Source organism: Ischnura elegans, chromosome 11, assembly GCF_921293095.1.
Source record: "Ischnura elegans chromosome 11, ioIscEleg1.1, whole genome shotgun sequence".
Classification (NCBI taxonomy): domain Eukaryota; kingdom Metazoa; phylum Arthropoda; class Insecta; order Odonata; family Coenagrionidae; genus Ischnura; species Ischnura elegans.
The window spans coordinates 89127628-89152062 of NC_060256.1; the positions used below are offsets into that span (position 1 = coordinate 89127628).

General features: G+C 38.0%; 2 protein-coding genes across 2 annotated transcripts; one reads left to right on the top strand and one right to left on the bottom strand.

The window, feature by feature from the left end:
• Positions 1-2117: 2117 nt before the first annotated feature.
• Positions 2118-11874, bottom strand: LOC124167790 (N-alpha-acetyltransferase 40). Its single transcript, XM_046545812.1, has 6 exons — positions 11772-11874; positions 9331-9429; positions 9091-9236; positions 5826-5984; positions 5515-5673; positions 2118-2479 (listed from the first exon to the last, which is right to left on the bottom strand). Exons 1-6 carry the CDS (start codon positions 11775-11777, stop codon positions 2383-2385), a joined length of 666 nt encoding a protein of 221 aa, XP_046401768.1. The 5' UTR covers positions 11778-11874; the 3' UTR covers positions 2118-2382.
• Positions 11875-12213: 339 nt separating this feature from the next.
• On the top strand, positions 12214-23911 carry LOC124167791 (protein max). The gene is made up of 4 exons (XM_046545813.1): positions 12214-12596; positions 12909-13019; positions 21336-21459; positions 22681-23911. Exons 1-4 carry the CDS (start codon positions 12594-12596, stop codon positions 22866-22868), a joined length of 426 nt encoding a protein of 141 aa, XP_046401769.1. The 5' UTR covers positions 12214-12593; the 3' UTR covers positions 22869-23911.
• The last annotated feature ends 524 nt before the right edge of the window (positions 23912-24435 follow it).

Here is a 24435-nt window from a genome sequence, read left to right on the forward strand (position 1 = left end):
AGGCGTGTCACCATAACTTATGTTGGCAATTGATAATTATTTAAGGAATTCTACATAAGATAATTTTTTGAAATTATGTATAACTCTTTTTTAAGTAATGTTCTGTTATTTTCAGCATGGTATTTGACATAAATGGTTCCAAGAAGCGGAGGCTTCTTTAATGCGACTTGCTAGTATATATAGCTGAGGGCACATGAAAAATTGTAGACTTATAAGATCTCTCTGTTTCGAGTCTACAGATTACTTGACCGATGGAAGTTCGATATGGGCCATGAATAACCACGATGTATACTACGATTGCATACGCTGCAGGATACTGTTCACATGGTTCCCTAGCAACCTAACAACCAAAACTTGTTTGGTTGTTAGGTTGCTAGGGATTGCTTTTATATGTTAATCATTCACTATGTCTTTGTGATAGCAGTTTAATAAAATAAGTCGTGTGCTTCTAACCAAAATAAGGCATTGACCTCATTTGGTAAGTATTAAAAAACTGGCATTCCTAAAATTATGTTACCTTAAACAGATAGTTTCGTTGAATTTTAAACTTTTCATCATTAATTTAGATAGACATGTATATTTTTCAGATTGTGGCATATCTAACATAAGAGGAAGTTTTAATGAAAACAGTGTTTTAATGGACAAAGTGAGTGATTTAGTCGTCTCTGAAGAGAATGAGAATGAATTTGTATGAGTATGCCAACATCTGCACAGTTATTATTTTATGGAAAATACATCAACTATTATTCTCAATCAGTGTTTCTGTGATTCCTATTAATTTCCCTAAATCTTGCACTTATTGTTAGCCATATTCTACGTATCCTTTTCTCCAAAATGGCATCAAATTCCATTTTGCTTTGCTTCTTTCTTTCATTATCTATCCAAATCTGTATGTAGAGGTCTCATTCTCTCTGGTATCTTAAATAAACATTGCTCATATGCATTTTATTTATCAAATTTTACTCTTCCTTCCCATATAATTTCTTGAAGTACCTATCTCCAGTGGAACTTGAATTTTATTTCATTTGCTTCTTCAATTTTCCAGGTTAAATCATATTCCATATTGCAATTCCTGTAATTTTCATTGCGTAATGATTGCCAAAGTTGTATTCAATTATCAGTCCATCATTCTAGGCTATCGTTGGTTTCATTGATTTTAGTTTCTTTTAGCATGTGGGGACATTAACCCTATACAGAACCCATTCCCTGAAAGACCTCTATGGTATCTCGCCTTGTCTGGCCAGCCAGGTGAACTTTACAGAGCTTCAATGTCCTTTTTGATGTACACTGATGATAGACATCTACATTTGGTTCATGGGAAATCATTAGGTTTGCTGTATAAGATATAGGCGTCTACATTTGGATTGAATTAGGTATAATGCTAACTTTGTACTCTCAGTAGGGATGTAAATCTTATGTAGCTTTTTATAGAAATTTGCGCAAGTGTTTTAAGCATGTTGATATGATATTTATAATAAATATTTCCATCAGAAAATTTGTTATAAATGACATTTTGTAACTGATAGTTAGAAGAAATTTTCTTATACGAAAAATTCTTATAAGAAATTTTCTTATAAGAAATATGCCCAATTTCTGATAAGAAATTTTCTTATAGAAAAATTCTTATAAGAAAAATGCCCAATTTCTGATAAGAAATTTTCTTATAGAAAAATTCTTATAAGAAATTTTCTTATAAGAAATATGTCCAATTTCTGATAAGAAATTTTCTTATAAGAAATTTCCAATAGGGACACCATTGGCCACCTAGACCTAATACTTGAGCTCCCAACTATCATAGTACCAAATCAAATGAACACACTACCACATAATATGCTCTGAAAATCAGAAGCTCATTTCCATGACAATAGACGAGTCCAGATTTACCCTGATCTATCCAAACCAACATTAGGGTTGAATTAGAGGAATTGTATCAATAGTTAGGAAAGAAGGGCAAGACAAGATAAAGCTTAACAAAAAATGATGAAAACATCTGTTTGAAACCACAGAATTTTTTACCCGATACATTAGAAGCACCAAGTAAAACATTCTGTGGATTTCAAAATAGTTTTGTCATTATTTCATAAGGCTTATACTGGTCATTAAAATTAAAAACACAGTTTTATAAATACCCATAATATTTAATATTGTATAAAAGTCAATAAAATGATACACGTAAATAGTTCAATATTTTTGGATTTTTGATTGAATGATCCATGAAAATCATAATAGATCATTAGTTAAGACAATCACATCAGATCTTTTGTCATAGAATCCAAGGTTGGACTACATATTAGAATCTTGATACAGTCTGCCATCAACCCATTCAACACAAGTTATTCACAAAGGAAAACACAAATTGCTAAAATGGTACAATTATAAAGCTCAATTGTAGATCTTTTTATTGAGCTTGCTGAGGATTTCATAATGGCATTCTTCTTCAAATACCCCTTCCTGAGGAGATGTTTCGTCAAGTTCATACCTAGAAATGAAAAATTGTTGAAATTTAAATTTAAAAATCAAAAAGGAAAATTTTCATCTAAAAATTATCTTGGTTCCTAAATCATCCATAAACTAGACGCAAGTTAAGACCACATTGTCTAGCAGACTTACTGATGCAATTTGAAATTTTAGAGTGAGAAGTTTGTAAATCATGAAGAGTATTTGGAGAGAATCAATGCACCACCTAATTATAGCAGCCATCATGGACACTCCTGGGATGGGAAAAGTACTACAGTGGAAGCCCCTTATAACGACAGCTGTTGGGAACAGAGAAATCTGTCGCTATAGTGAGTTGTCGTTGTTACCGAATGCATTACATCGTCACAAAAAATCACTCATCAGGCGTCACCACGGCTGTTTCTGCCGAGAGGCGAAAATTGCAGCATGATAGCCGTTTTAAATCATTATTTTGAACATTTAATTCACTAATGATCATACTCACTTGCAATCTATGATCAAATCATATGTAATTATGCAGGATGCTATATGCCGAGGCATTAAGAAGTCGATTTTAAAAGTCCCAGCTTCAGACTCACTCGTACTGAACTGTGCATTATGAGCTGTTATTATCCTTATTTCTTGGATGCTCCAAATATACATGTCATAACTACCAGTTATGGCTATGCATCAGACTATTAAATGCTAAAACTTCGGAATCTGTTCAAAAATTCATACCTTCTATCTCTCCGAGTAGTAATGAAAATGATGGGTGGCTGCTGCAATTGGGTTACGAAAGGAGCGTGATAAAATTTTAGGGTTCCACATGAGCATTGCAATTCTATCTTTTTCAGGTTAACGGCGGAATGAAGGTGGAAGTAATCTTCTTATGCTTCAAGTCTGCCTGTAGGAATGGTTTACTATCGTGTTTCAAAACAGCCGACTCAAATGCTATCGGAATCATGAAACCGAACAGCATTACGGCATCTAAAAGCATATTAGTCATATCAATTATCTTCGGTGGAAAGGGTGAAAAACTGTTTCAAATAAATAGAAGGACAAATGATAAATGAAGTCCACTCTTTGTCTGTCTGTTAGCAATACTTATGTTTCGTAGAGATTCACGAAATCAGACGCAATATCAGCGGACGTAGAGACCTCTAGCGGCAGTAGCGCACACTTTTTGATAGGAATGCCGGAATGCTGACTGGAACTGAAGAACGCTCGTACTGTTAGGCGGCAATAACACAATTTTAACGTTTCTTAGTTCTATTGGTGGATGGGCTGGGCAATTGTCAATGAATAATAGTACTTTTTTTATTCCTTCCACCAATCCTGGCATCAAACGCTCGTAACCACTGCGTGAAGATAGCAGCCGTCATCCAAGCATTTTTATTTGCTTCGCAAGTGCAAGGGAGAGTTTTAACTCCCATAAAACATCGGGGATGGGCGGATTTCCCCACCACGAACGGTTTTAACTTATCTGAACCATCCATATTGGCGCATAAAAGAACAGTTACGCGGTCTTTACTTTTCTTCCCTCCTTTGCAGGGGTCCGTTCGAGTGCCGAGAGTGTTGTCCGGGAGGAGGTTAAAATATATGCCCGTCTCATCCGCGTTGTAAATATCGCAGGGGCTGTAATTGTCCAAGTAGTCTTTAAGGACCGGAGCCCAGCCTTCCACAGCATTAACGTCAACACTTCACGTCATGATTCACCGGATAGTTTGTGACGGGATATCCCCTTCCTATTTTTAAATCGTGCAAACCATCCATCCGAGCACTTAAAATTGTCTTCACCAAGCCTATCACACAAATACTCAGCTTTAGCCTTCATCATTGGGCCGGTGATAGGAATCCCTGCGGCTCTTTGCTGGCAAAACCATGAGAAAAGAGCAGTTTCTAGCTGCGGATGCTCTCCGGGCCGCAGGTGTTTTTGAGTGCTTGGACGCCCTTCTTTAAGCACTGCCGAACGAATTTGTTCTTTTTTCTTTAAAATAGTGAACAATGTCGATGTATTAATTCCAAATCGCCTCGCTATTTCACTCTTTGAACACTCTCCACTTTCACAATCTGCAATAATTCTCAGTTTGGTTTTTAAATCCAAGGACTTGCGTTAACCAGCCATGGTGCTAGCAGACGGGCGGAATAATTTTTAACCTCACTGCGGAGGCGCGGGAGGGAAATGACAAAAGAGCAATGAAATGTGTACTCGAGAAATTTATTAAGGAAAGAAGAATAGGAGAATATAGAACATGTCGACGTTGGCGGAAAATATGCCGTTTTAAAAGCGTTGAATTCCAGAGATGTGGCACGTGGTCAAAAAGTCAACCTGTCGTAATTACGAATGGCGCAAGAGAGGAATCGAGCCATTATCGCTAATACGAATTTATTTTACATTTAAATCATAGGGTTTAAAATGGTTCCTTGGGTAGCTGTCGCTAATTCGAGCTTGTCGCTATATCCCGTACTCGTTATAAGGGGCTTCCACTGTACAAACATTAAGCATCATATAGCTCAAGTTAAGTCAGCATTCACAGCAAAATGTACAGTACTCTGTTCTATAGTAGCTTAACTGTGGGGGGGGAGATGAGGGATAGATCCCCCCCAATGCTTCAGAGAAATAAAAAAAATTATTTAAAACAACTACCTAGTTTTCGCATATAATAATTGCATCTACGTAAAGTTAAATTTTACGGGCCAAAATTATGCAAAACCCAACTTGCGAGTAGAATGCAAGGAGCACTGAAGTATAGCAATCTCATGATTTTAGTACTATAACAATTGACACTCCAACGATAGTAAATGCCACAATGTTAAAGCTATGAATTGATGTTAACAATGAGAAGAGGGGCTGAGGAGGAAATAAAGGTATGTGGACGACAACTATGTCATTAGGAACAAGCTTAAGAGATTAAACAAAAGAGGAAGAAAGTTTAGTGGATGAAGATAATCTGGGGCACTAGGGAGAGGAAGAGAGACCACAAGGGATGGGCAAGCTTTTATCAAGTAAATCAGCCCACCTCTTGAATGTCCAATCACTGACTGAAAAACAGCAAGCACTAATGAATGATTACTTACTTCAAGGCTTTGTAGAATTCAGTTGCTCCAGGATTGTGCTTCAAAATGGTCAGAATCACTTTGTGTAGATTTGCAGAAAATGCAAAAAGTTCTAGAATTTGCATCATGAATTTTCCTAACCCTTTCCGCCTCACTGATTCCACCAATTGGAGTTCATAACTAGGTTAGAAGAAGAATTTCCATTTGATAAGTTTACAAAATGAATGAAAAATTCAGTTTTGATTGACAGCAACATATGTCGTTGGTAATGATATTCATAAACTAGATGCTATTTCCATGAAGGTTATTTTCATTTTATAAGCATGACTTACCAATATAATACAGGATCTCCGTAATCCAAGTCAAACCGAAAATGAGAGAAAGCAACTGGAGTTCCCTCCTGATCCCGAGCAATTAGGTATCGAGCAGATTCTTCACACATTTCAGCTTTCTTCTTCTTATCATTCCATCCCCATGAGCAATCATCATAGCTGAAGCGAACAAGCAAAGTAGATATGGCCATAAGAAATAAAGGGATTAGTGAATAGTTTCACAGTAAACCTTATAATCACCCTTTCCTAGATTTTAATATTGTAGTGGTGGTGCTCAAGTATAATGTTATATTGTACCCTGATTTATCTATTACCAGTATTGACATAAAAGGATCAACAACTTTAAAAAAATTAATGAATTTACTTTTTTACTGAAATCATTATGGGTGGAGTTCACAAACTCCAAAAAAATGCACTCACAAATAGAGGGAATGCTAAAACAGATGCAACAATGAGAGGGAAATTCCGCTTTTCTATCCCTTGGGCTACAACACTGTTGCAGTGGAAAGGCTTGCATGCTCCAATGATCCCCAGATCTACAATGGTGGGATTAATTCTCAATTTATACCGGTAGGGTCACCCATGCCAGATAGGTTGAAGGGTAAGAACCAGACAAAGGTAGTCCACGTGACGGTGTAATGTAAAAGAACACTGTTGGAAAGGAAGTGGGAAACTCGACCAACTATCTCCTCCCTGAAAACATAGGATTACAATGAAATGAGGCTCAGAAACTCAACGAATGGGACCCTTGAGGAAAGGGTGGGTGTCGTTTGTGGCAGTGAGGTCGGCAAGGTCCTTGAGGTCATCAACATGCATAACCCTTGCAAAACTTATCATCAGCAGCAGCATCCAAGAAAGAAGACTGAGAAGAAGAAGAAAGCATTTGATTTAGTGACATGGAATATTAGGACTATGATGAGGGCAGGTGAGCTAGAGGATATCAAAAGGGAAATGGAGGAAGGGAATTCTCATACGAGGTAAGAGGAAAGGATGGTGGGGACCAGTGGCATAACTAGGAATATGCTTTGATGGGGGGGGGGGGGGATAAGGGAGCTTTGGGGGGGGATGTAGGGGCTTTGGGGGTGGGGATAAGAGGGATTAGTGGGGCTATCCCCCAGATTTCAGGAAAACTTTTGAAAAATAATAAGCCTAAAAATGCATTTCACATCATTTTGGCACTTAAAATTTAACTTTTAGCAGATGCAGTTATTATATATCAAATCCAGACAAGATTTTCAAATAACTTTTTTGTTTTCCCCAAGGTTTTGGGGGGGGGGGATACATCCCCTCATCCCCCCCCAAAGTTACGCCACTGGTGGGGACTACTGAAGTGATGGGAAATATAATAATAACACGTCTATATTGGGCGAGATTGGGACTAGGAAGTCTCATCTTCCATCGAACCCCTTTTATACAAGGTATAGGGTCAAATATAGTGAGGAAATTCAATAAAGGTAGCTTCAGTATTACACAGGAAGCTAAGATCGAGGTAAGAATAGATGAGACAACCAATAAGATTCTGGTGGTAGAAATTAAGGCATGACCCACAAACCTTGTGGTGGTTCAAGTTTACATGCTCACCAGCAATCAAAGATGGACGAGGTGCATGAAAACTTCAGGGAAATAATCAAGGAAATCCCAGGTAACAAAAATCTAGCAGTGATGGGGGAATGGAACTAGGGCTGAGTGAGACTCTCGACCACGCGAGTCTCAACAGTCGAGAGAGAATTTCATTTCTCGGCATTGTCAGGACGAGACACTCGGTGCGGCGAGAGTCTTGTCCTGACAATGTTTTTCACTGAAATGCCGAGAAATGAAATTCTCGTCTCAACCGCTGAGACGAGACTCTCGCACACCACTAACTGAACTGAACTCAGTCGGGGAAGGGAGGGATGGAAACAAATTAGGAGAGTAAGGATTAGGAATGCAAAACAACCAGGGAAAGAAAGCACAAGAATTTTTCAAGAGAGACAACTAATTCATCACAAACACATGGTTTAGTCATAATAAAAGGGAGGAGAGTGAAATGGACAAGGGGATACATCAGACATACTACATCATGTTAAGACAGAGGTTCAGGAATTGCGTGAAAAAATACCACAGCCTCCCAGCTACAGATTCTAATCATAACTTGAAGCTTAATAGATACAAAATTAGATTGAAAAGATTGAGGAAAATTCGAACGGCGAGGAAATTCGACGTAGAAACTGAAGGGGAATATTAGGAGAGAATAACAGGAACTGGTGGAGGATTATAGCCAGGATATTGAAGATAGGCTATAGATAGACAACGGTTGAAGGGTGGAATAGAATTTAAACAGGAATAGCCAATACAGCAGAGAAGTCAATTGGCTGCATTTAAAGTAAAAGGATAAAGAAACCATGGATAACAGAGTATATGATAAAAAAAATGGATGAGAGAAGGAAGTGGACACTGAGTAGGGCAAAAGGATGTAGATACATATGTATAGATCAATAAATAATTGATCCCAGGGAGAATCCAAGAGGGCAAGGGTAAATTTAATGGATATTCTTAAGAAAATGGGTGTTGTTTGGAGAGATAGGCGACTCATTTGTAATCTTCATAGGGCCCAAACTGGACAACTGAGGGTAGCGGACAGAGATCTGGGTGCTAGCATTGGCCGAGGAGTGAGGGAAGGCTGTCCACTAGAGTAAGTGCTTTTTAACATGAATGCTGAGGAGATGTTTAGAAAGGAGTGGGATGAGTAGAAAGCTGGAGTTATAGTGGGGGCAATGATATTTAAATCAATGATGTTTGCGAACGATCAGGCATTTACTAACTAAGAGGCTCTAGTGGATGCACTAGACAAGCATTGCGAGGAGTATGACATCAAGGTTTATTACAAACAGACCAATGTTATGCTGATTTGTAAAATTGAGAATGTGAGACTCGATATAAAAGTAAGTGGGCAAAAACCAAAAACTTGAGCAGTTAGAGAAATTCAATCACATATTTGGGTAGCACATTAGAGGAAATCAGATGCAGCAGTGAGGACCATTGTGTAAGAGTTTAAAAAAAAAAGCTAGTGAAGAGCCTGATCTGAAATGAAGTGTTTTGCAGTGCAGAAAAATGCACTCAGGAAGGAGGAAAAGAAAACACAGCACCCGATACCCTGAAATAATTCAGCTAATACCAGAAAATTCATTGATAAACTACACCTATATCTCTATAAGTAGAGTTCATCTATGCTATGAAATTGATTGAAATTGGGGAATACAAGTAAAATAAGAATCATCCAACTTACAAGGATTTCATGTTATTTTTTTCTAGATTAAACATGGCTTCCAATGTTTCATCATCAATAAGTCCGACTGGTTTGCATTCAAGATCTAAATTTAATCCATTTTTTGTAAACTTTTTAAATGCTGAAAATGATGACAAGGGATCCACCTGAAATACGATTAGATGTTATGCGATTCATGATAAGCTGGAGATAATGACCCAAAATTCATGTTCTACAAGAAATAAATGAAAAAAATTATACCTGGCTGTTAGCACTCTCAACTAATGCAGCGTGTTTCTCAAGCACAGCTTTTTCTTCTTTTTTCCTAAGAAGTTTATCTTTCGCCTTGGTATTTTTACGCTGGAAAAAAGGAGGAACACATTTAAATAATTATTTCCCAATCAAATATTTCCAAACATATCCAACTAAAATAGGGGCAGGACTAGTGATTATTAAAGGAGATAGAAGGAAGTGCAATAATTTTCACCGTATACTAGAACATAGGAAGCCCCTTGACTCAAAATATGGGATAAAAATGCATTATGGGCATACACCCAATTTAGAACAGAACATGTAATTTCTTTCAATAACTCTTAATTATAATTAAAATATTCTTAAAATAATAAGTATTATGTAAGCGCTAAGCTTAATAGGAAGGGCCAGGTTCGTAGAAGGCAGAATTATTATTATTATTTCGTCTTATTTTCTCAAGCGACTTTAGGACATTGTTGTCCTCTCTTCCAATTAACTTGATGGACAATCACAAACATCCATGCCCTGGATGGTGATCAATCCACCCAGGCGGGATTCGAACCCACGACCTCTAGGTTAGCAGCCGGGGACTTACCCCGACGCCACCGAAGCCGGCAATGAGATGACAAGTCTGGTTCCACACGTTTAATTCTCAGAGCATAGGTACAAACTCCCCCTCCGAGATACAGCGTAAGACTAACACTGTCTATTCCATCCAAGAGGCTGCCTCCCGTGTTGTGTCTGTCTCGTGATCCTCTCGGCATCTTCCAATAGGCCGGAAAAGGCCGCATGATTATGCATTTCATAGGCCTTCCCACGCCAAGATACTGCAACGTGTTACGGCGTAAAGTGTTGGAGAAATACGCGGAGACCAATTCCCACGCGAGAGCAAGTTGCAAGTTGTTAATCGGGGTAGGGTGTCAGAGTCATGCACAAGACGGATCCCACGCGAGAGGTTGCAACGTGTTATGAGTTTCAGATACTGGACCCATCACTCGAACGTGACTCTGCAATTCTTCCATTACCCCAAGAGCGAAACAGAGCTGACACGAGACGAGAAGCAGTACCCTTACAATTACATGAGAAAAGGAGCACTAAAATATGAATTATGTTAAAACAAAAGATATTACTCAATTAAAATGAAGTCAGACAACATTTGACCATGATAAAATACACTTCTTCTTAAACATGGAATGTTTATCGCTAAAATTATCAATATTGTCAATAAGGGAATTACATATATAGTCGAGGGATCCTGGTTAGTGGTGAATTAAAAGTAAAATTTCCACTACAGTACTTAACATAGAATAATTTTGTGCTTCTGGTGGTGGAAAATGTGGCATTAAATAGGATCATTTGAAGTTGGGATGGACAGTTAATAAAGTCATTGCATAGATTATACAGGAATTCAGCAAGATTTCGTCGAACATGAAGTGGATTAAAATTCAATATCTGCCTAAGGGACATCATGCGTTGAAAATCCAGCATAATAATTTACAATTCTTAAAAATTTCTTTTGAACTTTTCCTAAGCTATTACTATAATTTTAAATTAATAGCTAATTAGCCAAAATTGTAACCCATAGCCCTTGACCTACCAAAATTAGTATCTCACAATCCTCCTCCATTAAATTGCATCGACACACTCACTATTTTATCTGGATCAAATATTTGTTAGTTAATCCTTCTATATATCACCTAACCCTGCTAAGCATCACCATTTTCCCACATCTTTCTTTTCTTCGATTTTCCCATTAATTTATACAAACTGATCATCGTCTCCTCAATTCTACTGCAACTCAAATTTACTTCCTGCCATTAATCTGCCTGTAGTAACACCCCATTTTAACTCCACCAATCTTCCTTCAGCTTTTGAGAAGCTTCACAAGGTTATCATAATATCATCATGATGCAAATTAGCTATATTTCCCCCCGAGTCTCATGAACTCCTCATGCTTGTACGGCAGCAGAGTCGAGAGGTATGTACGAGCGATCTTGTGGCAGGCATATATACCGGGACGAACTACGCAATTAAAACGCTCGCACTCACAATAAAATTTAGTATTAACCACCGGAGAAAGGTAAAACACTTTCTGGGACTGGGTGGAAACAGCGTTCTCGTCTTAAGGTCGAATTACGAAGTAGAATATATTCAATTTAGCAACAGCGGTGTATTATCAAAATCGAATTAACTAAGACTCAAAACGCAAACCGATTGTAATCAAATTCTCATAAAAATTTGTTTAATATTATTGATACTTCGAATTTGACCTCTTAAAAATGAGAATTGAACATATAAACGTCATGATTACCATGGCCAGAAATGTCAATTACCTATCATCACACTCGATGAAATATTTACGCATTAGCATAATATATTTGCAACATTAAGTAACGGAATGTTAAATTCACACATGTTAACTGTTATTGGACAAAATAAAGTTTACTTACTCCCATTGCAAAGAAGCGTGGGCAAAACAATTTTGAGTCAAGTAACTACGAAGAATTCCCGCGAGAATCTCAACTTTCGGATAACGTTATTCACATTTTCAATTGTATCTAAAAAGAACCGAATCACAACATGAATCGAACGACTCTTTTAACTCTTTGGTATACCCAACCTCAAAATAGGTGGACTCACGGATGCACTCTTTTTCAAAATAAGGGTATTAAATGCTTAGGTATTCTGGTGCCCTACGCTTAATGATTATTAGAATAATAATTTCTGCGTCCTATGGACATTATTTTAGTCCATAAATTTAGAAAATCATATAAAGTTCATTGAAGGGTGTAAGTCAAATGATCATTAATTTGTGGAGATTTTAAGTTCAAACAGACAACAAGCAGTTTTTATACATTAGTTATGCTATTAGCCGGTGAGACTTATAGAGACTCAAGTCCTCAAGTTAAAGAGTTCTGGCTGTGCGTGGAAAATCGTCACCTGCCTCTTGGCAAGGTGAGAAACTGCAGTAGTACCAACCGTTCAAACTACAGCAAAACGAGCTCTGAGAACAAGAACCAGCCATTTCAGCCCTAACTACTTGAGTCACAGTCACCTCTAAACAGTATTTGTCGTTGCCACATAAGTATTCTTTGGCCATATAGTGAAGAATTTACCTATGAAATAATACAATAAAATTTAAATTTTACTATTTAGTAGTATATATACATTAATTACATAGTTAAACATTAGTCCGAATTGTTGCGCAGCATATATGCGAGGTCGAAGTAAAGTGATGAGCTATATTCCAAATTTTTGATGAGTTTTCAATAATGGTGAGTAGCGTGTGTGTATTTCCGTACAAATATTAACGTATGATAACTAGAATTTATATCTTGACATTTCTTGGTTGTTACCTGAATATACTCTCTATTGTTTTTATTCTGTTGATGGGTTAACAAGCTGGATTTTGGGGTAATAGTGATTGGCTCTGAAAAATATATTGTTTTGATTTGTTATTATTTCGTTGCATGATAGCGGAGAAATACCCTTTTTCAGAATGAAATTATACTTCGTATATCCATATGAATGAATCTACTCTTGGCTTTATCCTGTTGATTGTTATGGTCTATTTTCTTTCTGTATAGGCGGAAAAACGGGCCCATCATAATGCTCTGGAGAGAAAACGGCGAGATCATATCAAAGATAGCTTTAGCAGCCTTCGTGATTCGGTACCAGCATTGCAAGGAGAGAAAGTTGTGAGTAACCGTAGTAATGACAACCCAGACCTCTGTACCTCAATGGCTTAAATCATGATTACTGGTGGTTAAAACTTGGCTCTAACTTGTGGTATTCGTCGTTGCCTCTAATCGGATATATGTGTAGAAGGAGATAGAGTGAAGAAGGAGTGTACTTCATGGAATTATTTGATATAACTCGCTCAAGGTAGAATGAGAGAACCTCCTTGCTTGCATAGGTAGTAACTTCTTGTTCATAATCATAAGCATACAATTTTACTCGTTAGTGTAGTTGAAATCTTAAATGTTGCTATTGAGCTACTTGGAGTCGTTGCGCAATCATCTACTTTCTTTGTTGCCGTAATAAACATTGATATGTTAAATTTCAGAAATTGAAATATCCAGATAATTACTCTTCTGTTTTGTTTGTAAATATTGATTAGTTGTGACATGGACGTTACAATTGTGGCTACTTCAATTGACCTACGGATAAGTTGTCACTCATCTACGCCAATTTAAATAATGAGTTTACTTATGTTGCTGCTCGCTTCCCTGACGGCTGAGCGATCCGAATATCACGAATAATTGAGCAATATTTAGGGATTTTAGCCGAATTTTTTTTAATGATCTTATCTTTTTTACTTTTCTTTTGCCATTGACTTGACTTTTCAATGCCATTACTCATGATTGTGAACTTTATTTGGTAAATTGGTTGAGAATGGTTCGCTCTAACCTCTTTGTTGTGATGCAAGCATGTTTTAAATCGATTAAATGCCACCCAAGTAGCAACAAAAATCAAGCTTAAACTGATGGACAGGTGCCTCTACTATGTAGCCCCCTTGAAATAAGTGTGAGAAAGTATGGTCATCATCAAGTCTTCTGTCCTGCGTACGTAATGTAGCTTTCATGATGGTTTATTGGCAATCACGTCAAATTCCTTACTGATTGTTTAGAATTTGGCTCCTTTCATTGAAATTATATCGCCTGTTTATACATGAGGTACCCTCTACCCTACACCTTGCCTGTTGTATGATGATCATAGTCAGTGGTCAGCAATCCTAAAGGTCATTTTACATGGGACACATAATTGAACTGGTCATAACTGCATTAATTTCTCATCATGATGTGAAATTGTGCGAAAGAACAAATGGAATTATAACAAGGGCTATTTTGTTATCTCACACCTGTACATTCTCCCATGCGTTCTAGCAATAGGTTAGTTTCCTTCATCAAAGAAAATGAAAGGCATTGATTGCGATTTGTTACCCAACATTAGTGTATTCATAGTATACCAATTATTTGGTTTTAGAAATCCCAGTTTAGACGAATGTTAATGGTCAATTTTAACCTCATTTGAAAAAGGCCAGATTGGTGCCCATGCGATGCCACTCCACGTGACGTCACAGGGGCCTAGATGCTATATGAGTAGTCAGGAGCTTTACATCGTATGAGTTGACCAATGCATGCAAGAGGTACAGAGTTCACAGAAACATCTGGTAATATTACCTATTTAATTGCCTTTGGTTGGAAAGTTACCTTCATTTGATACGGTATTAAAAATCCTTATTTAAGCCAAGCGCTACCTGCTTGCAGAGTACTCTGCTACCTGCCAGCAGCCTGCATTGTAGCGGCGCTCATAGCCTCGCACCAAGGTGGCCTCAAACAGCGGCGGCCAGAACCAGAATGACGTCACACAAGATTTTCCCAGCATTCATTCTAGGCAGTCATGTTTTCACATGCTTGAAAATGTTCACTTTTCATTTAGTCAGAAGTTTCACAAAGTAAAGCCTGAAGTTAACAGTTGTATTTGGAAGCCAGTACGGCAGAGCGGGAAAAATTGTATTTCAAACTTTTGATCAAACTTCGCATTGCATCCTTAAACATTTTTTTCAACAACAAGTATAAATAAAAGATGCATGTAAGATCAGTCATCTGATGATGTAATCAAGTTACAAAACCCAGTCATGCCCATAATTCAATAACAGTGAACCGTACACGGTTTTTATTTCTTTATTTCCAATATGGAGAGGTTAGAGGTTTCACAAAGTAAAGCCTGAAGTTATACGTTACATTTTGCAAAAAATAGGTATTGTCATTTAAAAATCTAAAAGTGTGAAATACCTACTAGGAGTAATAATCTTTCGATTTAGTCAATAAAAAAATAGGAAACCAACTTATTCTATGCTTTGCACGATGCAATTTTGGCTGCGCATTTGTACACACGTCAGATGGTGCAGTTATGTGCCCTATGTAAAACAGCCTTAAGAAAGGTTTGCTGCAGCTCTCCTTGTATTTCCTCTCCTTATCCTCCTTCTTAACCTGCTCCATTTATTTTATTTGAGGTCTTCCTTATCCACTATTGCCATCCAGTTGTCCCCCTGATACTTACATATATTAATTCTTCATCCATGTTTTTAGCCTTCCTCTTTTAAAAAATCTCATTACTTATTCTCTGTTAGTTATTTTGTCCTTCCTCTGCTTTTGCACTCTTGTACTTACTTTTTTCTTCAAATCGATCCATGAAGACGTGCATTATCCACGTTCTTTTTTCTTGATGACTATTCTTATACTGAGAACTACATCCGATGCTGCCTATGGGCCCTTTATTAATGTTTATCCAACTCTCCTCCGCTAATTTCTTAGTTTCATCCTCTCTTTTTTTGTATTTTTGGTGGTAATTAATTATACTCAAAGCCTGAATCACACAATCATTATTTCATCCCACTTAGTGCTCACTCAAGCAATTGCTTTTCTGGACCATAAAAGTAATAGCTCAAGGCATCACTATTTTGAATCACACGGTCATTATTTCCATCGCTCCAACATTAATTTACAATATTGTTTTACAAATCAGAAATTGACAAGCATATGAAGATTTTTTCATTTACTAATTGATACACATCAAATAATATCATTTTTAAAAAGAAACAAATTAACATAGAAAATATAATAGATATGCATTAAATATCGATTTTTTCCAGCTGTGTAAATAATTTTCAGCATAAAAAATTCTTGTGATGAATGAAAAATTTTTTACTTTGTTTAAAGGGCGTTTTACACGGTATACGGAATTGCGCAGTCTGACATACATGTGAAGGCGCAATCAAAATTGCGTCGTGTAAAGCGGTGAATTGCTAGAACACATGCGAGAATGCGTTGATGCGAGACGGCAAAATAGCCCCTGTTCTAATTTCGTTCATCCATTCGCGCAATTCCACGCCATTTTAGAAATTAATGCAGCTCTAACCTGCGCAATTCCGTGTACCGTGTAAAACGGCCTTAAAAAAAATTTCATTCATCATGAGCAACTTCCATAAAGTAACGCCTCAGACTATCAAATGCTTGTGATACCGTATACATATGTCTGAATATAGTCCCCCCTTTTTTTTCCAAAAATGCCCATGGTAAAAGTAAAGGGGGGACAATATTCAAACACATTTTTTCAACTTTTCCCAAAGCTGAAGCCTTAAAATTAGGGGGGGGGGACTATATTCAGAGAAATATGGTACTCCTGGAAACACTAAAGACATAATCGAGGCTCAGCCAGGCAGGTGCGACAGTAATATGATATGTCCTGGTGGACATTCTACTTAAAGCACTACCTACACTTTTTCTGTTTTCGTCTTTTCTGTCTTTCTTGTATGTAACATAATCGGGCAAATGTTCTGTTAATCCCTTGGTTTTGGATTAGGTGGGCTAGGATGACTGTCTCTTCAAAGCAGTCAAGGTATAGATATTGTCATCATCATCATCATCACTGGTCAACAATCCTAGGATTGGTTTGACGCAGCTCTCCACTCAGTTCTCCTATCAGCTAATCTTTTCACTCCTACGTATTTCTTCTCTTTCACATCTCTCTTTACTTGTTCCATATATTTTGTTCGAGGTCTTCCTTTTCCATTCTTGCCTTCCACCTGTCCTTCGACGATTGTCTTCATCAGGCCATCATGTCTCAAGATGTGGCCTATAAGGTTGTTCCGTCTTCTTATTAAGGTTTTCATGAGGCTTCTCTTCTCTCCTACCCTTCTTAGGACTTCCTCGTTACTAACTCGGTCGATCCATTTGATTTTCATCATTCTTCTGTAGCACCACATTTCAAAGGCCTCTATCCTTGCTTTCTCCGCTGCGGTCATTGTCCATGCCTCACTTCCGTATAGGAGCATACTCCAAATGTAGGTTCTCATAAATTGTTTTTTTACATCCATATTTAAGTTTCCCGCTGTAAGCAGGTCTCTCTTTTGGTGGAATGCTCTCTTCGCCTGGGCTATTCTGCTGATAATTTCTTTCTTGCTTCTCCCACCACTAGTTATCTTGCTTCCCAAATAACAGAATTCATCCACTTCTATCAGTTTTTGCCTCCCTATTTTAATGTTGGTCTTGACTTCTTCTCTTCTGCTGCATACTAAGATCTTGGTTTTCTTCGTGCTTATTTTCAGTTGATATCTACTCATTAACCTACCCATATTAACCAGAATATTTTTCAAATCCTTCTCTGTTTCTGCTATAACGGCTATGTCATCGGCAAATCTTAGCATGCTTATTTTTTCTCCATGGATATTCACTCCCAATGCCTTTTCTTTGATTTCCTTAATGGCTTTTTCAATGTAAATGTTGAAAATTACGGGGTGACAATGTACAGTAGGGCGGATCGCAAAAATCGATTTTTTTCAAATCCATCTGGCCCAATGAAAAAAAGTTGTGGGACCGATCAAAAATAAGGCCTGAAAAATTTGAGACCTCTACGTGAACCCCTGACCCTCGCTCAAATGCAATTTAGGGGGTAAGGTCAAAATTCGAAAAATATAAAATTTTATGATCATTCCCTATAGATTTTGCCGAGTTACTGCCCTTCTAGGGCAAAAATTTCGTGAATTTTGACGTATCTGCCACCGTTTAGCCACAAAATGCCTAATTTGAGTCCGCGCCCGCAAAGAAAATATTACAACGCCCGCGCAGCGTCGCGGATACAAGAGCTGCTAGCCGATCCCGTCCCCTCCCCGCTCGCTTCTCCCCCTCCTATGCCTCGAATGCAGCAAAATTCATCTCGCGTGTACTGCTAGGAGGGCGTTTATCTTTGATAATATAAATCGGAAGATGGTAGAAGGTAAAAAACGGTGATCCTTGTCAGTATCTTTGATGCATGTGTAGTAAGGCTTATGGTCCTGAAATCTTCGCACTTCTCCGCTCGTTTCTTCTTAGGAATAGGGATTATAATGTTCCTCTCGAAATCCTTTGGTATCTCACCTGTCGTATACATTTCACTAATGATTTTGTATAGCTGGTTCAACGTCTTCTCTCCTGAATTTTTGATTAGTTCTGCAGGAATGTCATCAATGCCCGACGCTTTATTTATCCTGAGGTCTCTTACAGCCGCATCAAATTCCGATCTTAAAATTGGGGCTCCCATGTCATCGGCATCCACTTCCCTCTCGTTTTCGATAGCATTCGTTCTGAGGCGACTTCCTTTGTACAAATCTTCCAGATATTCCTTCCATCTCTTCCCTTTTTCTTCGTTTTCTATCAATAGTTCTCCGTTTTTGTCCCTAAGGGTATTACATCTTACGCCCCTTTCCTTAAAGTGGTTCCTCACTATCCTATAAGCGGCCTCTACTTTTCCATGTTTAAGATTGTTTTGCACGTCTTCGCAAATGCTTTTCATCCACGTTTCTCTAGCCTTCCGCGCTTTACGACATATTTCGTTCCTTATCCTCTTGTAACGATTCTGTCCTTCCTCTGTTTTCGCAGCCTTGTATTTTCTTCTTTCTTCAATGAGATCTAATACTTCCTGCGTGATCCATGGTTTTTTCATAACGACTCTTCTTTTACCAAGAACTTACTCAGCTGCCGCCTGCAGACCACTTCTAATGGTTTTCCAACTCTCTTCCATTGGTTTGTTGGTCGGATCCTCCCCTATTTTATTTTCTACAGCCTCTTTAAAAGCCAGTTGATGCTGAACCTCCCTCAATTTTTCAACCTGCCATATGTTTTTCACGGCTTTCTTCAACTTTTTAAATTTAAGGTGGCATTTCATCATAACTAGGTTATGGTCACTATCGATATCTGCCCCTGGATAGCTTTTGCAGTCCTTCACCTGGTTCCTGAATCTTTGTTTCACTAGAATTTTAGATATTGTCATGAGAGATTCTATAATTTGAATTCGAAAGTCGATGAGAGGAAGTCTCCAAAAATTTTCTTTGAATAAAAAAATACAGTTCAGTAACACTAATTTTAGCAGGTTAATTCCAAATTTTTTGTACCATTTGATGGATTTCCTTTCAACGGGAAAATTAGACATCATTTGATCCATATGTTTGATGCCACTCATGTAATAGGGTAGTTTCCTTCATCAAAGAAAACGAAAGTCATTGATTGCGATTCGTTACCCACCATTACTGTATTCATAATATACAAATTATTTCGTTTTAGAAATACCGGTTTAGACGAATGGCAATGGTCCATTTTTATTCTCATTTGAAACGGGCCAGATTGGCGCCCATGCGATGACACTCCACGTGACGTCACAGGGACCTAGTTTCTATACGAGTAGATAGGAGTTTTACATCGTCTGAGATTACCAATTCATGCATGAGGCTCAGAGCTCAGGGAAACATGTCTTAATAATCACCTATTAAAACTGCCTAAGGTCGGAATGTTTCCTTCGTTTGATAAGGTATTAATAATCCTTATTTAAGCCAAGCGCTACCAGCCAGCAGGGTACTCAGCTACCCGCTAGGAGCCTGCGTCGTATCAGCACTCAACTCGCCTCAAGGTCACCTCACAAGGCGGCAGCGGGAACCAGAAATACGTCACACGGAGAGATTTCCCGACATTCATACTTACGCGTTGCGTTTTCGCGAGCTAGAAAATTTTCACTTTTCATTTAATCGCGAAAAATAGATATCATCATTTAAAAATCTAAAAGCGTGAAATACGTACTCCAGGAGTAATAGTGCCCCAATAATCTTTCGAATCAGGCAATAAAAAAATAGTAGGAAACCACCCTATTGTTGTATTCCACCACAACCAGTGGTTTTCTTGGCGTGCAACATCTTTTCGTGGATTCAATCATTTTTTGTACTGAACTTAACGCTGATCATCCGCAATTCCCTTTTATCCTTCCACCTTAGGATACAGACTTCATCCCCAGAAAAGGCCTCCGCTCACCTTTCTTTAATTCCTGGGAGACCACAACAGGAGGAATACTCTTCTTGGCTCTCCGCAATGTCACAGAAGTTTTCCCATTTGGATGGAATCTACAACTGGCAGCACTACTATAAAAGTTATCGATGTATAAGGATTGGCCGCAGTCAAAATGATTCTCTATCAATTTTTAACAATCGTCTCCGAATGCCCACTTCCAGACTCTTCCGAGTTGGAAGATGCTTGGTATTCGAGGATCTGCAGCCCCAAATCCTTTGCTTCCGTCAACATATATGACTTCATTGCATACCTGAGGCGCTTTCCCCTCATATATTCACTATATCTCAGCCTAGCTCTCCATGGAACCATAGAATCTTCCAAACTCAAATCACCTGAGGGGGTCACTACTTTGTCCATTGCTTCCTTGAATATGTCAATACTGGGGCTAATTTTGAATAATCAGTCCATCAGAGGGGTATTAGAGTCAGAGAGAATGTAGATGGGTTCACGTGGAAATGAAGGGCTTTGAGAATTGACATCGACATCAATCACGCGACTTATGTCTTCTGAAGCAATGCAAGTCATATAAAGGAGGAGTTTTTCACTATTTTCGTTTTCACTATGGGCAATTTTGATCATTCCTTTATGAAAAATAAGCCCAAAAAGTGGTGAAATTTTTCTTTGATGAAATATTTCCATCTAGTAATTCTTGCTTCAGGTCACGCATTGCTCAGTATATTTCCTCTGATGTATATATCCTGGACCTGGTCAGTTTCTCTGTGCTCGGTCGCATGAGACTGGGTTTGGGAAGGTTGCTCTCTTAGGCATTTTTTTATTGTGGAGAATGCAAAATAAAATGCTTGCAAGGGTTAGAATTTCTGCGTTTCGTAAAAATGTTTATTTTAGGTTTGAGAGAGTGAATTGGTTTGGGAGAGTGAGTGAGTTTATAAAATTGCTTTATTAATCACTACATGCTTGGTAGGAATGGTGGGCTAACTTTCTATGGCCCATGGCTTTAAGCGACTATTACTGCAGCTGATAGTGAGATTTTATTATCACCAACACGTTTTCTATGTTTTGCTATAAAAGTTTTTTTTTCAATTTGCTTTGATAATCAAGCGTGAATTATTCAACACATTGCCTTTAATTAAAGAGTATTTTCTTGGATTAATAAATTATTGCTTTATTTTGGTCTAGGCCAGTCGAGCCCAAATATTAAAGAAAGCTGCAGAATACATACAGTTTATGAGGAGAAAGAATTCAGCTCATCAGCAAGACATTGATGACCTTAAAAGGCAAAATGCTTTACTAGAATCACAGAGTAAGTATATTTATACATTCGTCCCTTATTTAAATATCCTTCATCTGTAATAGCTTCGTCTACTTGAAAAAGATATCGTTGTAAATATGTATCTGCTTCAATATCCTGTCATGGGGTGAAGAATATTTGATACTGATTTTTTTGTTATGATGGCTGTCTTTCAGTTAGAACTGTTCTTAAAAAATTGCCATCTTAAATTTGTGTGCACTGTTTCTCATCTTTTTGTAATGTTATTTTGTGAAATGTTATGTGCATCTTAAAACTTTGATGCATTTATTGTTGTCACTTCTTTGAAAATTCCATCTAAAATTTGTGCAAGAAAAAGTTGTTGCTGTTGTGGAGTTAAGTTTCTCCCTGTATCCCTCAAGTGTTTTCAGGTGAAAGTGTGTGGATCACCAATGTGATCGTGTCTTTTATAATCTCATTCTCCCTGTTGGAGCTGCGATTAGTCGAACGTTTGGAGTATCCTCCCTAGTTATCCTTCCAGGAGTGACTTACCTATCTTCTCTGTTAAAGTTTTTAATCTCTCAGACAATGACTTCTTAGCGGAAGAATAGAAACACCTATTGACAGCCGATACGAAGAACTTATGTCGGATTAAAATTGTCCTTAGATGAGCCTTCAAAGAAGAGAGAAAGCATACCAGCAATATTAGCAAATAAACACTGGTGAGACTCGAAGAGCCAGAAGACATGACTAATGCAGCACAAGTATTCAGTGAGAAATTCAGCTTGCCTACCATTCCAGAGCGTGCAGTATTAGAATGAGGGTACATAAATTTGGTGAAGCCAAAGAAAAGTTACTTCTAAGATAATTAGGGAATCAATCAAGATCATCAGAAAGAAAATAAATTTAACAGAGAAGATGGGTACAGCCTGGTAGGTCTCTAAGTGAAGATATGCCAAAATTTGGTCCAATTTGGGCTCTTGGAGAGAAAGCGACCTTGTATGAAAGAGGATGACAGTCAATTTAGGCACTTTGTTGACTTGAAGAAGCTTGGAGGAAGCAGAGTTGTCACCACATCAGCATAATGGTTACGCTTATAAAGGTCAACCCTTCATTTAAGCCCCGCCTAAGCCTCAATAATTAATGTTCCTGCACTCAGCACTTTTCTCTTGGCCTTATGCTTTCATCCCTCTGGATTTTGATGCATCTGTAATAGATTTTTGTTGTATATGAACCTTGCTTCCTCTTGAACACTCCTCTGGTTTTTATTTTCAGTTCGTACTTTAGAGAAGGCCAAAGCCACAGGGAACTTTGCTGTGGAATCTAGCGAAGTGTCATTGGTGATGAAAGACACGGCATCTAATTTCCATGGAGAATCAGAATCGGACACTTCTGATTCTGAAGCTGCAGCCACCACTAGACGATCGAAAAAGTTGAAAATTGGTGGACTTGGTGGTTCATAGAGCTCGTTGGGAGAGGTTGATTATGTCCGGAGGATAGGAGGAGGTGGAAGGGTAAACTAACTTTGGACTCTAGGTGCACTGGACAGTGTTGCATCTGCTATTGTAGTTGTCCTTGACAAGGCTGGGACGTAAGCAACGTCCACAAGGTACACTCAAAGTTATTACCTGTCAGTGGGAACTGTGATGCCTCTCCCGAATGTTGCGCCTTGGGGCCTCCCTTTTCAGTGTACCTGAATTCATGTGTGAATATGTGTGCGTGTGTGTGAAAATGTGCAAATCTGTGACCATGCTGATTCTTGTTCTTCTGTGTGAGTGTTGTGGACATCCATCCGAAATTAGTGATTCAATTGGTTTTCTAGGTATTTAAGGACATAGTTGGGATGTGGATTGATAGTATTGACAGAAATTTACCAAGAATTCTTGCTAAAGAAAGAAGTCACAAGTGTGATTGTAGAGTATGGTTTGAAAGTTGCATTATAATGTAATGGTTGTCTATATTTCATTCTTTTTTGTAATAAAATCACATTACTGTACTCGCATCTTGTTCATAGATTGAGTACAAATGTTCGCAATGCTCATTGTGTTTTTTCCCTTTTTCTGTAACACTATCTTATTGCTGACAGAAGCAACTATCTTTTAAAGTTGAAATTTCAGTTTTACTCAGAAAAAAATCAGGATATCTGATTGATGATCAGTAATATCTTGCAAAAAACTATACTGAATATACTATTTCGACCCCATGTATGTATTTTCAGTGTTGAGATAATATCTTAGAGCTATCTTAATTTGAAAAGGTGAGCTGTATCAATTAATGGAATGAATATCATTGGTTCAATATGGATTGTAATAATTTGGATGTATCATTGTCCTCCTCAAGATGTGTGGCATTAACTGCCCTTTCATCCATGCCATTGCACTGCTCTCCAGAGCATTTTCAGGCTTTTAGTTTTACCTAGAAATTTTTATACTAATGAAACATTCCTTTGGTTGTGGGAAATTTTATTGAGTGTGAAGTTGAATAAATTAAGTTTACTAGAAAATCAGTTCAACTTAATTCAATGATGTACTCTATTCATCCAAATTTGACAGTATATTTTTTTTCTGAAAATACATTAGGTGAGTCATTTTTACTAAAGTACGAGGACGTTGCTGACCTTGTTGCCATGGACGACACCTGCCCTTGTGGCTGAAACCTGTTTGATAAGTTTCTGAGACTCATTTGATTGTACTCGGTATTTTCAGGGAAGAGGTAAGTGGTAGGGTTGCCCACTTCCATTCCAACAGCGTTTTTTATTCACGTGACACCATCATGTGGATAACCATATGTCTGGCTCCTACCCTTTGACCCCAATCCAGCATGGGTGGCCCTACCAGTAGTAATTGAGAATTAATCCCGCTAGTGCGGCTCTAGCGGTCATAGGGACACACAAGCCCTTCTACCAAGGCAAGGTTGTAGCCCAATGGAAAGGTTATGCAAATTGTGACTGGAGGCATTTGAGATGTAGGTGTGGAAAAGGTGAAGTGGACGGAGAGGAGGAGGTACCAAGGTTCTTAGACTGTAAGGTTG